At 40.1% G+C, this 17,180-nt stretch overlaps 1 protein-coding gene across 2 annotated transcripts in view; it reads left to right on the top strand.

The window, feature by feature from the left end:
• The window catches only part of DSCAM (DS cell adhesion molecule), a 477,845-nt gene extending 466,465 nt beyond the window's left edge, over positions 1-11,380 (top strand). For both annotated transcript variants that reach the window (XM_072027123.1, XM_038167513.2), the window contains exon 33: positions 10,428-11,380. In XM_072027123.1, coding sequence (XP_071883224.1) covers positions 10,428-10,768 — 341 coding nt within the window. In that variant the 3' untranslated portion in view covers positions 10,769-11,380. The remainder of the gene's footprint in view (positions 1-10,427) is intronic.
• Positions 11,381-17,180: the final 5,800 nt, after the last annotated feature.

Genomic DNA, 17,180 nt, shown 5'->3' with positions numbered 1-17,180 from the left:
GGCAGGCAGCCACTGCCTTCTCGCAGCAGCCAGAGGACAGGCCTATTCCTAGACAAGTTCTCAGTTAGCAAGTGTGGGCATTAGCACCTTCAGTGATGCCTGCAGGTGAAACTATTGAGCAGTGCAACCCAGCTGTTACCCAGAGAGGCCCAACACTTGGAGAGGTACCACCGTGTGAGCTCTCCCCTTATGCAGCCAGTGGGAAGGGAGAGGTGCACACTTTGGTCTGGGTTTCTTCAGCTGGGCATCTAAGTCAGGCAGAGTGAGTTTAGCCCTAAGGCTGCTGCACATTTTCTAGAAAAGACACAAACCAAAATTCTTTCAGTGTTTGAGATACCTCAATTAGCACTGTTGACCCAATTTACAAATTTCTAACTGCTTCAACTCATTCTGCCAACTTGAATGGCTAAACCTTAGCTTACACACAATTCTTAAGCTACAGAATGAAAATACTTTACTAAATAATTGTTTACAAGTGGCCCTAAAAAAGAGGCTGGACCTCACCTGCAGTGCATAAATGTAGTTATAAACAACCAAGAGGAAGGTAAAATTTATGTTCAAGACACAAATCTTCTTTTCCAGTATTCAGTCACTACAGCTAAAAATAAGCTGCTTAGCACAATAAGGAAAATATGAAGTACACGTTAATAGAAAGCACTGTATATTTCCAATGTCAGCCCTGTAACCTGAGATAAAAAGATGTGAACTCTTTTCCACTGATCTATGAATTGAAGGGTGAAGGAGTTATTTCCCTCTTCCACTCCATGAAGTGCAACATAGTGATGGAGTCTATTTAGAGACATGCTTTCTATGGAGAAGTTGCTGACAGCACTCTATAAGCTGCAGCAGTAACTGAATCCGATACAAATTCTGCCACTGGAGATTCACTAATAGCTGGGACTCTTGACTTAAGGCCTCCAGCTTACCTTTTGCCTCCTTTTCCCATGTATATTATTCTGCATTGACTGAAAGTGAAGTTGTACAGTTCAGCAGTTCATAGATCCAAAACTGAATTTCTTGAAGATATAGGGGGATCTACATTTGACATTTTTTGTTCAGGAATCCTGCAGCAAAGTAGGAAATGATAACATATGGGTTGTTTTCTTTTTTAGTTCTATGCTCGTGCTGTCTGGTTTCAAATGCAATGGAATATATATATATAGAGAGAGAGAGAAATGTATATGCACATACCATATATAGTGTATACATAGAACGAAAAAATCGTCAGCATGGCTCCACAACTGGAGACCAATGTCCAGCTCTGAGAAAACTACATAAGGAGACAAATCAAAACAGGCAGGTGGCAAAACAGTAAGATAGGCAGAACTGTTGTTAAGGGGGGAAAATAAAATTCCATGCCTATGTTTTTAACTGTAGCAAATATTTTTAATGTGTATGTTAACTTGTATGTATAATTACTTACACATATGTGATATAAGCTGAAATTACACCCCTAGGTGAGCATTTCTAATGTTATCATATAATGTTATCACATTAGATTCTCTTGTACCTGGAACACTTTTTTTTCATTTCCTCTTGTGCTGTTAGAAAACTAGGAATATGTCACAAAAAAAAAAGAGACTGTGCTATTTGTTTTTTATCATAGAAATGGCACTCTGGTGATGAGAGTAAATTGCCTTTATCCTCTCTTAGCTTTTATTTCTGCAGAAGCTATCAGGAGCTTTTTCTTCTGCTGCTGTGTAAAGCTGAATGTTCTGCAGAGATGAAACCCATTTAATTCTGCATTTAATTTGACATGAACACATACTTGCGATCATTGCCTTGCTTCTGGTGGACTTGTAGAGGAAGGTTCACATTGCAAGTTTTTTAACCTTGGCAGCACAATAAAAAGGAACCTAAACAGGATCAGATCAGAAGCTAAAACGCTATGAGATCAAAAAGGGAAACTATCAGTGTGAATCATGAGTTTAAATAGGGCAGCTGTTCAGTTAAAAAGTCTCTGTATGGCTGATATGAAAATTCCATTTTAGGTAGCACACAAAAAGTGTGAAAGCTAAACTCAATTCACTGACAACAAAAGTAATTTGAATTATTTTTACAAATGTCATCTATGAATCAGTGATACTGGTGTTAGGAGGATGCTTTATTTATTTATTTATTTGAAGGAGGTAAGCTATTGGTACCTGTTCCTCAGGAACTGTACTGGGAGTGTCTGGTACCACAATTATATTTTCTTGCTGACATCTAATTTATTTATTATTTTGATTTGAAGATTAACCATGCCTATGAAAAAAAAAATAATCTTGCTTTAAAAAAGAAAATAGATTTGTCCTGCTCATACCATTTTAATTTTGAAAATGTCAAAGCATTTCATCTTTATATTGTTGAGGCACTGTGTATGATTTCTGAGAGGCCTCTCAGTCAGCTCAAGGTAACCAGAAGCAATTTCTCCCATACAAACGAGCTGTTCCAGCCTTGCTTTAAGGTCCTTGTGGTTATTTACGGGTGCTTTTGCTTTAAATGACTTCACCCAGTGGGCTCTCCTAGTTTCTCCTGTGCCACAAGACATTACTGTAATTTTAGATTTAGAGGAGATCTGATAGATTATTGAAAGTAATTTGAGAACTGATGTAACTAGAGAAAAAAAAAAAAAAACATTCCTAATTTGACTTGACTTTGGTGATAGCCTTTGCTATCCATGTAAAAGCTTCTTTTATGCTTATTTTTAAAGCATAGCCGTATGTACACATGGGCATATTTCAGTATTGTTTACCTCTTCATGCCAGAATCTGTAATTTAAATGTGAAAGGTGGAGCTCTTGCCCCAGTGGATTAATTAAAAAATATGCAATGCTGCACTTTGTCAGCAGCACTCAGATGATTCAAACTGATGGACCTGAGGAGGCCAAGCTACAGCAATCCATCTGTGAAGACATCTTCATCAGAGCAGCAGGGCAGGGCTGATATTGGTTTCCTTGTTGCAGCCTGACCTCTCCACAACCATTAGTGGAGCCTTATGCCTCTCATCGCAGGTGAGGTCAGGTTTAGCCATGAATTCATGGGCATGGCGCAAAGCCTGTTGAGGTCAACAGAGTGGCTCCCATTGACTTCAATGAACCATAAGTAGGGTTCGAATTCCTCACCTCTCTAGCCTGGATTCCCAAGATATCCCAGGAATAAACCTGTGATGGAAACCCCTTTCCATGGAGCCACAATCAATTTAACCCTAGGTGAAGTGATGCATAATTAAACAGTGTGTTAACTGCACAAGGATCAGCAAACCCATCTTGAAACTCCAGTGTTGCTAACTACAGGCACCTGGGCGAGGGCTGCAGCACCACTCCCCTAGCTCAGCCAGCAGACAGGAGAGGGCTGTCTCAGAGCATCCTTAAAAAATGCATGAAGCAGCTTGCGTGACAAGACAAAGATGGGAACGGAGAGCTCCTGTGCTTTGCTTTTCTATCACCATTTCATTATTTATTGCCAATTTTTTCTAACTTTCTGTTTCAGAGAATATATTGATTTACATAGTGAGGTCCATTTCACAACTTTCTTTTTTTTTTTTTTTTTTCTAAACTTAGACATTGCATTAAATCAAAACAGAAAGGCTCCAGTTCTGCAGGTACGCTTTCCCTGTGAGACTGAACATCCACAAGGCATCTCCATAGGTCTTCTGGCCCCTAAATCACTTCTTACTTCCTTACATCCCCAGCTCAGCAGTGGAGAGTCCCTTAAAAATAAAGCAGTTTGCCTTAAACAGTAAAGTTACTTCTGCAAGGAACTGAGCATCCTGACATGTTTTTAAAAGTGTAGCCCCATATGTGAGACCAAAGTTCTGCAAAGTTCTTGCCCAAAGCAAAATGCAGTGCTTCAGTTCCCATTTCAATAGGCATTTCAAGACCAGGCAACAATCTCATAATCAGGTCTCCTGGCATCCAGTTAGACAGATGAACAGTATGTTATGCTGATATATTACAGATGTATGAGCTCAGTTAAACTGTAGTAGCTATGCTTTTGCTTTAAGACATGTTGATTTAGGACTTTTTCTTGGAATTAGAAGGCTTAAATCTAAATAACAAAATGAATCATCATATTTAAAAAAAATCCACATTAGGTTGAATTATCATTTTCAGTCACTTAAACCTAATCTCCAGTAAATATAAATCAATTTATAGTCTTGCTGAAATCAATACAGCTACTCTGAATTATAACAGCAGAAAATTTGGCTCCTAAATTACAGTTTTCCTGATATTCTATTGTTTCATGTGAGATAACTCCAATGACTAGTCAACAGCAACTGTTGATTTTATTTTTGTGTGTGAAACTTAACTGATATTGTTAATGTTTTATGGCAATGCCAGTTTTAGCAGATTGCAACATGCAGCATTTAATTAAGTGCTACAGGTCTTCAAATGAGCGTGCAGTATTCATGGAGAAAGAAAAAAAGAAACTTGCCAGATATAAAGGACAGCCTCAAAAGTGTGTTAAGGGATTCCAGTTTCTCAGTCTAGAAATGGGAAGCTCAGCTCAGCATGTTTTCCTAAAGCATGGTGGCTGTTTCCTAAATGTGATCACAGACCTGAACAGGGTAAAATCATGTAAAAATCATGTAAAGACATGATTTTATTTCATCTGCTAAAGAAATGTCACCTCCTTTTCCAGTACAGATCAACACTGACTTCAGGGAGTGGAGCTGGGTTGTTTAAAGCATCCTTCTGAACTTTTTGATTGTTCAGTTGGTTCATTTTGCTGCAATGTTTCTGAGAAAGTAATAATTATTAAATAAAGAGTATTGGGAAAGTGGCTCCACACTGAACAGACCTTGGGGGAATAATAAAGAAAATTATCCTCCAAGCTTCCAGCAAGCATCCACCTCATCCTTCAAGTGGATGCTGAGCCAAGGCGGGCACCACAAAGCTCAGCAGGTGCTGGGAGTGGACACACTGACTGGAGATGGAGGGAGAGGGTGCATGAGCCTCCTCCACATGCTGACAGAAGCAGTTGTGAGAAGTGTTGTTGCTGATATCAGCCCAGCTCAAGCTACAGCTCTCTAAGAAAGCTCTGCCTGCTAGCTTTTAACGATGTGCCAGGTTTTGAAGTGGCAAAGACTCCGAGCTCTGCTCGTGCTCTTTTTTTTTTTTTTTTTAATTCATTCAAGCCTCTCACCTTGGCCTTGCAAACTTTCCATCCTTTCTTCATTTCCAATATTCACTTTTCCTATGGCAAACTTCTGAAAAACAGCCTGTGAGTATCAGCAACCAGACTGTGAGTATTAGCAAAGGCTTCACTGATCTATTTACTGTGCTAGAGAGCTGGAAAGCCCCGCTAAACTTTTTAATCAGCATGAAACTGAACTTAAAGCTAGCTGTCAGCAGCTCTGTCTCCTTCGCTTCCTTTCGCATGAGAACACAATATCCCACCAGCGCTTCCCCTTCAAACACAGGGCAAGGCAGGCGATGCTGAGCACAGTGGCACTTTGCAAAGTGCCACCCCCATAGCACTCCAAATGGCAGAAAGCCTCTGAAATCAAAATAACTGCATTAGCAAGGCACTTTACCCATGCTGATGGAGCTGTATAGATTCAGTTCTGGCATGATCACTGATCCTGCAAGATCATGCCAGGGACATCTTCAAGGGCTTTTTGTACACACTCCCTTATTCAAGTAAGTCATGTGAGTGCCCTATTCACCCCATCTTTTTCTTACCTTTGTTAGCGAAAATACCCTGTCAGAGTCACCAATCCTACATTATAAACTTTTCTGAAATAATACTGCAAGCAATGTGGAATTTCTTTCACATGGCAATCAGACCTTGAAACTCATCAGGCAGTTGTCAGCACTGAGGGGATCTTTTCTGGAGCTTTGTGAAGGAAAATTGCTTTTGCTTTAGAAGAAGTTATGATTCATGAGCAAGTGCATATAGCTATCACATAACTACTTGGTAAGAGTATCCTTTTTACAGTCTGTGATGATGATGATCTCTGTATTGAATATAGCACAGATTGTTAGATTTTCTGGAGCAGATGAAAGCAAAAATGCATGCAAGCTTTCTAGCATTTGAAAGAGTGAATCTTCAGGAAGAAAAGAGTGCATTCGGGTTTGGTTTAGTTCTGCAAACAAGATAGCTTCCTTGAATAAAATCCCAGAAAAGATAGGCAGTGGTATGTTTTCCTCCATGTAGCCTGTGAAATTCATCCCAAACACTCCCGTACCTGGTGCTAACATCCAGAAGAAAAATAGACACTGTTTTTCAAAACTTTTTGTATCACCTCGGCTGCACTGAAATAAAAGTATATAATTTTTTTCAGTGATGCACTAACTCAGAAAATAGTCCCTTTTTTTGTAAATTACATTGTTTCTGGTAGGTATGATAAGTGATTTTTAGCATTTGTTTGCAAATATTTATTGAAGGTATCATTTTTTAAAGGTACTATACTAAGTAATTCATTAGAGAGTTGGCCACTTAAAAAAAAATAGAAAAGAAAAGAAAAGAAAAGAAAAGAAAAGAAAAGAAAAGAAAAGAAAAGAAAAGAAAAGAAAAGAAAAGAAAAGAAAAGAAAAGAAAAGAAAAGAAAAGAAAAGAAAAGAAAAGAAAAGAAAAGAAAAGAAAAAAAAGAAAAGAAAAGAAAAGAAAAAGTCCGAGATTGTTCTGGCTTAAATTACCACATTCAGATTTGACTGGATGCTTATTATTATTTGTATATAAACCCCATTTTTCTAAATACAGAAAATTTTCCTTTTAAAAAAAAAAATCATAAAACTATGTTTTTGAGTGATTTTTGTACTAATTAAGCCAAAATGCATGAATTATTAAACATGCTCATTTGTAGTGCTCATGCACTTGAAAGGTTTGCTTTCATTACTAATAAGGCACACACACCACTGAGAAGAGGTAATTAGAGCATCAAAGGCAGTGAGCCATCCTGAAACTTCATAATGCTTTGCCTAAAAAAAAAAAATTATTGTTCAGCTGAATAGTAAGAAATCAAAAAAATGTCTATACAGTTGTGTCCAGAAGAATGAGAACCAAAATCTTTCCAAGTAACTCCATAGATATGGTAAGAGGCTTTTAATCTTCTTTAAAACACCTTCAGAATTGATGAAAGAATGCCAGAAGTGAAGCTTTGTGGTTATATTTCAAGGGCTATGTTTTTAAGTCAGAAACATTAGTCCTTATAAATCAAAGAATTTCTTTCATACTATGATATCGTTTCAGTCCTAGCAAAGAAAAAGTTACCTTCTCTCTTTTTTTTTTTTTTCCCAGGAATTTTAAACATTTGTTTTATTTTGGAAGTAGTTGCAGGGAAAGGTACTTCTTGATGATTATAAGTAGGACTGGCACTTTTCACATAAATGCCCATAAATGTGTACATCCTAATCAAATTATTAGTGCACTGTTCAAGTGATGCCAGAGATTGTGCACTGTGTATCTAGCTCTGGAGAAGGAGTTGCATCCTCTAGTTTCTCATTACTATAATCCTGTTGAAACTTTGCCCCCAGTCATTTAGAAAATCGCAGTAAAGTGGCTGCATATTTTTTTACACAGATTATTGACTACGCCTTCCTGTGTAAATTTATGGAGGGGGAAATTTTTTTTTTTTTTACATAGCCCGAAGCTCTTAACTACATGTGAGAAATGTCTAGACAGCAGCTTGAAAACCAACCTTCATCTCTGTAAGGTTCAACACATCCTTTTTATAGTCCGTGCGTACCCATTGCTCTCAAGAGACGAGGATGTGTTAAGATATGGGAACGGCTGACTGAGAGGACAGCTAGAGGATGCCAATAAGCCATGCTCCGGATGCTGCTTTGCACTGGCTCCTTCATAAAAAGTTGACTGCAAGGCATAAAAGTAAGGGGTAATGTGCATGAGGTGGCCTGGCTGGTCTTAGTGGAGCCATGTGCATTGTGCCATTGGACATGCTGGGTGAGAGAAGTGTAGCCTGCCTCAGGACAGCAGAGATCTTCAGGAAAGTGCCCGTCACTGTGAGAAGCAGGGATGGAGGTGCAGCACAGAAAGTTGGTCCTCACCTGCTAGGCAAAAGGAACTGCTGTGTTTCGATGGGGAGTTATCTACAGGATCACAAGAGAAACCCCACTTTCCGGCTCTAGCAATCTCTCCTTGTTTCCTCTAATAAGAGAGAAGATCATACTTTGGTATTATAGTTAGTTGTAAGATTTTCCTGCCTAACAAAACCACTGCCATCTCAGGAGCAATGTCTCTTTGAGATAAACCATGCCTGAGGCAGCCAAATAAAGACCCTCATTGCCTTCATTGTCAAACAGAGATGGGGACACGACCACCCTCTCCTACACTCTGGAGGTACTTGGCTCTGCCCACCACTGTGGCTGCAGTGAGGCTTCTTATTTAGGATGCTACAGAAGATACAGCCTGAGGGTCTTCTCCCTGCAGCCTGCAGGGAGTGGTCATTGCAGCAAGCTCCACAGCTGCTCAATTTGATGCCTGTAGTTAAGCAGAGCAAGTGGGCACCTCCCTGTGCTTGCCAATTTGTGTGTCCGTGTCCTGATGTACTTCACCCCAGCAGCAGGCACCTTGCTGTCTCAGCTGAACTGGCCCTCGTGCACCTAATGTGTCTGGCATGGAAGGTACTATAGGAAAATAAGGTAAATGAGTAAAACCAATTAACATTACCACAATCCATTTTTCAAGCAGTAATCAGTGTGATTATGAGCACAAGCCTCCCCCTCTCTCTCAATCTTACGTAAATGTTGCTGTTGTCAGCCTAACCTTGAGATGTGCACTGTGGGGGTTAAATACCCAGCGCTGTGCATCCGTGTTGGAGGTGCAACTAGAATAAAGCATATGGTGTCAGACGGTGCCTGGGGGATTTCTATAGGAATAAACAGTGATTCTGCCCAAATGTATCTCCTCAGCAATTCCTGGTCTATGACCTGAAATCATGGGTAGAGCAGATGCTATTAGTCTTTCAGGTAAGAATTGCAGTAAAGGACCTGCTTTATTTTAGAGCACTGGAGAGCTTTTAGCTTGGTTAGGAAAAATGAAATTTTTATAGGCTGTTTTATTACGAAGAAGTGCTTTCCTGGTCTACTGTTTATGCCACTGGCACAGGTCAGCCTTAGTTTCTCAAGCTGTAAATAGCTTATGTAGACACAGAAGTGATAGGTACAAGAGTCCTCTACTTTAAACATTCAGGACACATCCCATCTGTGGTTAAGGCTATGGTTTTTATATCAGCCATAAGAAGGAATCTATATACCTGCAGCAGAAGCCTGTAAAGAAGTGAAAATGCTGTTCCTGACTGTGCCTGTAACAGTGCTTTTTTTTTCTTTTTTTGTAAATATGTGAGGTTACACCATTAAATATTTTTAGAAATGCATTTCATTATGTGCTTGATTGCCCCTCATTTCCTTGAAGCAATTTTATGAATACCTAACAGGCAGAGCTAGAATAAATAAGTCAAACTGATTTCTGTAGCAGTTCTAATAGATGTGCAGATACAGGGATGGTAATGCTAACCACTGACTTATTCCTTACAGCAGGTCCAAGGCATCTATTGAAACTCAACAGTTTAGCAAAGGCAAATCATTTGGTATGAGCCATCATCAAATCCAAATAGAAATGCTCACAAATCAGGGGAAATAATAAATAAGGGGTCCTGAGAAGGCTACTTCTTGCATGTATTACCTGTTTCTCATGCTCACACCAGAATATGTACTGACAATACAGAACAGAAAGGAAAAAGGGTGAAACAAGAGCCAGCGTGTCAGCTTCAGTGCATTTTATTGGGAAAAAAAAATATATATATATATATTGCTGGCCATAGGACTGTTAGTGGTAGAAAATCATTAGTGGCTTAAACACAATGATGATGGATGGCAGGAGAATGTTGCTATGTTAGGACAAGAATGCTTTTCTGTTTTATTTGGAAATATCTCTAAATCTATAGCCTTAACATCCTTGCACCCCTTTTAAATGAGTCAGTCATTTTACTTTGGATTGGAGTCATTAATTCTAATTGTGGAGGTTTCCATTCACAACAGAAAATAAAACATAGAAATCTACTAAGCCTCCACATTTTCCAAGTTTTGAGAAATGAAGACCAAGACCTTGTGTTTAAGGAATTTGAGAAAAAACTTGCTGTTCTTTTCAGTTTACCTCCTTCATGCTATGAGTGAATGTAAGAGACATTGCGCTTCTTACTATTATCATCCTATTATGATAGCAAATATGAACAACAAACTCCTAGGGATCTGCCCACAGGGGTTCCTTGGCCCATTACCCTTGACTCTGCAAGGTCACTGCGTAGTAAACAGATGAGAGATGATACGTGAGTTGTAAATGCTGCAGCTCGGTTGATTACAGATCCTTCACTGGAGTAGCCAAATGCCTGGTGGCATTTGCCAAATGGGCAAATGGCTGTTCTGAATCCCCCAGCCAGTGCATGAACTATACGTAAGGTGGTGTTTTTCTCTTTTGCTTCTCCAGGTGATCTCGTGCATTTGCCACCGTACCTCCGGATGGACTTTTTGTTGAACCGTGGCGTGCAGGGCACGAGCAGAGACCTGGGTTTGGGGCAAGCCTGCTTGGAGCCACAGAAAAGCCGAACCTTGAAGCGCCCCACCGTCCTGGAGCCAATCCCCATGGAGGCATCCTCCACGAGAGACGTCCAGTCATGGCAACCTGGTGCTGTGGCAACGTTACCTCAGCGAGAAGGAGCTGAGCTAGGACAGGCAGCAAAAATGAGCAGCTCCCAAGAATCCCTGCTGGACTCCCGGGGCCACTTGAAAGGCAACAACCCCTACGCAAAATCTTACACCCTGGTATAACAAAAAGAGCATGGCTGGACAGTGGCTGTAAATATTTACACTGAAAAAAAAAAATCCAATGAAAGCTACCTTTTTTTTATTGAATTCCAATATTTATAATTAAAGAAGAAGATTGCCAAAATATTTGACAAAAAAAAAAATAATATGAGCGACAGACAGTGCAAAGACTCTCTTGCTTTTTTTCTGTCTGAGTGTGAGCTTCATCTGACTGGACATCTGAATTTTTGGGTAAAAGAGTCCAGTTTTCTGATCTTCACAAGCGTTTGTGTTTTTACTGATTTTCTACGAAGTGCATGGAGACTTAACTAAAACATTTTAACTGGAAGTTCCATCAGACAAGATTAAAAAGGGGAAAAAAAAATCACTTAAAAATCACCCTATTTGTGAATTCAACAGGAACATGGGAAAACAAAAAGTCTTTTGTCATGTTTTGCACTTTTTTTTTTTATTAGAAAATGGGTCCTTGATTGTTCTTTTTTTGTTGTTAATTAGGATGAGTGATGTCAGTGGAGTGAGGGGACTGATTTGTTTTTGGTTTTGTTTTTTAATATTAATTTAATGAGACACTCTTTGCATTTTGTCTATGCGAAATAAAAGGGTCTTCTGCCTTTATTTGTGATGTCTGCTTCCATTGACTTCTGCTGTACTTAGCTTTCCCTAAACATAATAACCATTTTAGTACTGTCCTCTGAACACTGTAGTCTTGTACCTTGGTCAGAAAAGGCAAGTGGTGTCATGCCTTCCAAAAAAATAAAAAATAAAAATGGGGTTCACTCTCCCACAGCATTTTTGCTACCCGGGGCCCAGAGCCAGAACGGCACAAATGCAGCCTGTTCCCCATCAAACTCACCTAGACCCTGCACTCCCTTCATCTGAAACCAGGAGGCTTTCATTTTGCTTCAGTATATTTTGGATCAGAAGAAATGTGTTGACGTTACTTTACTTACTCCCTGGGGATGGATCTCTGGGAGGCTCCATTTGGGAGCTGTGCTCACACAAATGAGTTGCTTATGTAAGGACTGGGGAAAAAAATGCAGTTTTTCCCATAATAGGAGAAAAGGGAGGAAAAAGTTATTCTAGTTTGAAGATCAACATGGCTTTCTTTGGAGGGAAAAAAATCTTTTTACAGGGGAGCTGCCAGCTCATATTACTTTATTGCATCTTTTGATTATATGAGAAGTAATTCTGCTTGTTTTATAAGAAGTATAAATGATTGAATACTCATTTTAACACAACAATGTTTGATCTGTCTTGCTAAGTGCCTCCTTGTGTGTGTTCTGGCTACCTTTTTGTGCCCTGATCAAGAGAATATGGTGTGGAGCATCCCAAATTAGTGCCCATATGAACACACTGTTCAGTGCTAGCTGGAGATATTAAATGGGGTCTGAAAGCAATAAAACCCAGTTAGCTTCAGCACACTGGGAAAATCATGCAGTTTCCCTGGTTGCTGACAGTGTGGGCACTGCTAATTCAAACATTTCTGCACTATGCTCAGTTCAGGTTGTTTTAAAATAGAAAAATGCATTTATGTATAATTGTTTCATTACTATTATTAATGCAATTATGTTGTTATAATGGCACTAACTTAGCAAAGTACTTAAGTGTCTTGAAATGAATCAAGTTGCATTTGCGTCCTTAGTTCTGTTAAGCGTAAGTGCTAAATTTCTGGCAAGTCCTACAGAAGAAGCCAAATGCAGATGTCCTTAAGGTATGTATGTCTTATGGATCTACCAAGAAATGCTGAGATCTCACTCAAATAAGGAAGTATTTCCCATCTAGTCCAGTTATTTGACTGATATGGTGATAAAGCAAATTTTAAAACAAACAAAACAAAACAAAAACACCTTTTGCCTATGTATAATAAGAATAATAAATTATTAAGGTTTTCCCATGAACTATTTCCACACAGAATGAAAAAAATGTGTTCAGAAAAGGTTACTTACTAGCTTTGATTGTTAATTTTATTTCATAGACAAATGTTTTGTTGATAAGAACCTAATATAAGCATACAGAGAGAAATTTATTTTACTGTTTCCCATTGATAAACTACATGGAAAGCTAAATTTTTATTGTAGGTCTGACTTTCAGGCAATCCAATTATTTCTGACTCCCACAAAAGTCTTTCCAGTATGCTCAGTTTGAGCTAGCTGGGGCATCACTACTGCACTTACACATAAAAATGTATTTTATCAGTAATGTTCAGGACTTTGTGCTCAGGCCACTTTCATCTTCCATTCCAGCTTCCTTCTCATGTCCTCTGAAGGAAGGTGAGAAGCTCTTGGGCAAATACGAGGCTGGATCCTTTTGTTCTGGTGGCTCTTTGCTGCCCTCAAGCCCAGGGATGCCAGGATGCCAGCTGAGTGGCGCAGGGCTGCAGCAGCACTCGCTGCCAAAAATGCCTTCAGTGACAGATGAGAAGGAGCGTGAGTTGTGTGGAGGAAACACACACCTTTTAAACTCCTGGTGACTGCTGATCGTGGAAATGTTCCAATATCCCCCACATTACATTTGGTTGTCAACCTGGAGCGTGCCAACTTAACAAGGCTTCCTCCTCATTTGTGTACAAGATGCTTGGTATTATTCATCCTCCTAGGGAGTGAAAGCTCCTTTGGGCCCCCATTTTCAACGAATTTGATGGCAGACCCCTAGCTGGTTAAAATGGGTTGAACAAGCACACAGTCTTCTTGGCTTCAGGGCTTTATTGGCTTTTAATTTTCAAAACAGCACTAGAACTGCAGAGCTAGTTAAACATATAACAGAAGCTGTAAATAAATGCCTGCCCTGCTCTCATCTAGTCAAGGTTTGGAGGTAGGAGTAATCTCTTTGCTCAGATTAATACAGCTGGGAGCAGCCCACTCTGCAGAATACATTGGTTGATAGGAACAAGGTAAGAGAAAATGTTCTGATGCGTCTCTGCCAGCACTCTTAAACACTTGCCTGTAACAGAACAATCAAAATCCATGGATCCCATACATCTGCATGACAGCATGTGGATTTCATTATACTAAATATTCCCATCATACCAAATGCCCTCTTGGAAAATATTCATGGAAGTGTAAAAAAATAAAAAAAGGGGGGGGGGGGAGAGAGAGGGGGAGGATAGCATGATGGCATCAGCATAAGATCTAAAAAGACAAGCCTTAAAGTACCAGAACATCTCGTTATCAAGACAAGCACATCTTGCATGAAACTGTGACCCCCCTCCTAGTCTCCTCAGGGAGACAGGAGACTTGCAAACTACTTTAAAAGATGAATTTAAGAGCTAAAATTCTTCCATGTCTTCTGATTACTAAAAATCACACCTCCTTAGAGAGACTGATTCTTTTTCACATTACACTTTTCCCCATGCCCCAACCTCAGCTAACCCTTTAATGATTCACAGATAGTAATTAACTCTCCCTCTTTGTCTCAAATGAGTTAGCAACTCCCTCACTCCTGCCTTTTCTAAGAACCCTTTTATCCTTCTTTATTCCATTACTGTTTCACTTAAATTGTCTTATTAACACAATTACATTAAACCCAATACAGTTTTTCCCTCTCCTTGTTTTTAGGTAGGAGCTTGCATTTCTGTTCCCAACCAAAGACAGTTTTGTACATTTAGAAGTACAAAAGTGTCCTTTGGTTGCTTATTTTTTAACCAGGTGAGATCCATAGCTGGGTTACTGTAGCTAAGAGTAGCTAGGAGTTATGAGCAAAGTGAGGTATCACTGGTACCCAGTGGTATCAAATACCATAGAAAAACAAATCCAACTGTGGGTACCACCTGGGACAACTGGAGAGTACAGAGGAGCTTTGTGCAAGCAGGTTTCACCCTTTCCCAGGCAGCTGTGGGATAATGTCCAGCCCTGGTTCAGAGCTGGGTGAATGGAAATAAGCTTGTTCTGGGTTCCTTGGTTTAAATAATTTGGGGTAAATATCTTTAAACTTGGACTCACAAAAAAGACTTTTTCCTGGGCAGACAGATATGTATGAAGTGGATTTTTGGTTGTTTTGTGTCTGTTTGTTTTTCCTTGCTTTATTTTATTTCTGAAGGCATGAACAGCATGCAGGTGGGATAAAGGGGGCAGCTGGAAAGGCAAACTCCTGCACATTATTTTCCTGGCTGGGATGAAAAGCCAGGGTACATGGCTTCCTTCAGGCGAGAGCCATAGCAGTGTGTGAAGACACCGTGCTTCTTCCCAGGGGTGGTGGAGGGCTGCAGGGCAAACAGCAGGCACGGCTCCCTGCTGGCACCAGCAGAGTTGCTGCTTCTGGTGAGAATCAGTGGTGCTCAGCTGGCTGGAGCAAAGCTGCTCATAGATGCTCACCTGGATGCTCGGCTGCCTAAAATGCTAACCCAAATACTCAAGCTTTAAAATAAATGGAGCCAAGAATATTAGTGAGGGAAGCAATGGAGGGGAGCACTGTTTCAGAAGAAAGAAAAAGCAAAAAGTAAAATAAGCATACAGTTCAAACAGCCCTTCTTTGTTTTAGTGTTAGTCAGGTTACTCTAGGTCATAGTAGCTGCTTAATGGGCTCTCGTGGCCAGCCATGAGGCCACAGAAGGGAAAAGAGAGTGTTTTCCACCATGACATTTTTCTGGGCTTGCCTGAGCCTCCCAAAGGTGAGGGGTGCTTCAGCCCCTACATCAATCAATGGGGGTCTGTAAACTTTCCAGATAGCCTTCAGGTCTGGAGAAGGTCAGTCACAGTTACAAGACTTGGGAACTTTCTGTCCAGTGGGCACAGCTGAGCTTAAAATGCATGCTTGTCTCTGTGGGATTCGTTTTTCATGTTTTTCAGGAGGAAGGATGCACCAGGTGTTTGTTCTGGCATTGCTGGATTAGAAAGAAACATTTGTAGCCTATATATATATATATAAACAGGAAGTACCTACATGTATAAGATTTTGAAATCTCTGGGACTGAGCTTGAAAGAAAATGATCACTACCCTTACCTATGTAAGACTAATGCCAGAACTGATTTTTGGATTATGGAAACATACTCCATGTGGAATTTTACTTTGATATAAATTGTTGAAGTCACAGGCTTTAGTTTGAAATTGCTAAGTTCTCATTATCTGAGTCTTAGTCAGAAGATATAAAGAAAAGAAACATAGTTCAAACCTTTGCACAACTTTTACTTAAGTGAAAACAGATAAGATAGGTGTTTCATGAAGGGACATAATAGTGAAAGAATAGATAAATCCACAATACAACAGGAAAACAAGGTGAAAAACCCAGAGAAATGCAGGCATTAAGGAAAACTGTCATCAAAATTGTAACATACAGTAACATCATTTGGGAATGCTGCCCAAGCTACTACTTTTGGGGAGTAAGGCAGCATTGCATCTGGGGGCTTGGAAATACAAAGCACATATTGAAAAGTGTGTTGTGACAGATCATCCTACAACTAGAGCCTTGCTAGGCTGATGGATTCAGGGCTTGGAAATCCTCTTTCCTCCTACCTCCTGCAGCCACCCCCTCCCTCCTGCCTTGCCCTTGATTTTCAGAGGCTTCCAAGGTTGCAGAAGCGTGATGCATCTGCCTCTGCATCCTACTGAAAGTCTTCTCCTTCCTTTCATCTCCACTGTCTGGCAGCAACTCCAGCATCTCCAAGCCCCTCTCATGGCACAGCTCCCACCCCTGGGTGGTGGAGCCCACCCATGCCTTTGGACACCACCATGCTGGTGACTGATGTCCGACTGTCACCTCCTGTTTGTCTGGACAGCCAGAGACCCACAGCAAACTGGCAACTCTCTGAGACTGTGTTGGAGGCCAGTAATGCTATCGCACAAGTGTCAGGCAGGGACACTTCTTCTTGTGAAGGAAAGCATTCAAGGGCTGCAAGGCTCTGCTCTGTGCTAGCTTCTTCACCTCTGTGTAATTGCTCCAGCATTAGTAACAGTAAAATTATATGCTTCTGTGAGGAAATTTAAATTAAATGTAACCTAAATCAATTTGAACTTTAAAACACTGAGCTCATACCACTGTCTTACCTATAGAACAAATTACATTTAAGCCCTCAAGGTCAGGAGCAAAGGGAAAGCTTAATTAAAATTGGTGGCAGAGTACATAATCACACCTGAACCTACATATAAACAGATGAAGCACCAAAAGCCATTTATTTTACTCTGGTATCCTTTCCTGGACTCTAATAAGATTTTTTTATTTTTTTTTTTTCATTTTAAATGGCAACAGCTTCAGTTGTGTTTCATCTTACACCTGAAGAAATGAGTGGCTGCATTGGCAGGCTACTCTCCACTGAGCAGAAAAGCTCATCCATTAGTCTCTGACGTGTTTGTCCATAGCTCTTTGCACTTGCAATTAAATCGTCATCCTTGAAGGTGAACCCTTTCAGGTATTCATAAGCAGCATCACCTCAGGTGGAGCAGCCATGAACCACAGCACCAGGCAGCAGGGAGCTGACGAGGC

The sequence above is a fragment of the Anas platyrhynchos genome, chromosome 1, assembly GCF_047663525.1.
Source record: "Anas platyrhynchos isolate ZD024472 breed Pekin duck chromosome 1, IASCAAS_PekinDuck_T2T, whole genome shotgun sequence".
NCBI lineage: Eukaryota > Metazoa > Chordata > Aves > Anseriformes > Anatidae > Anas > Anas platyrhynchos.
This window is presented reverse-complemented; position numbering and strand designations above follow the sequence as displayed.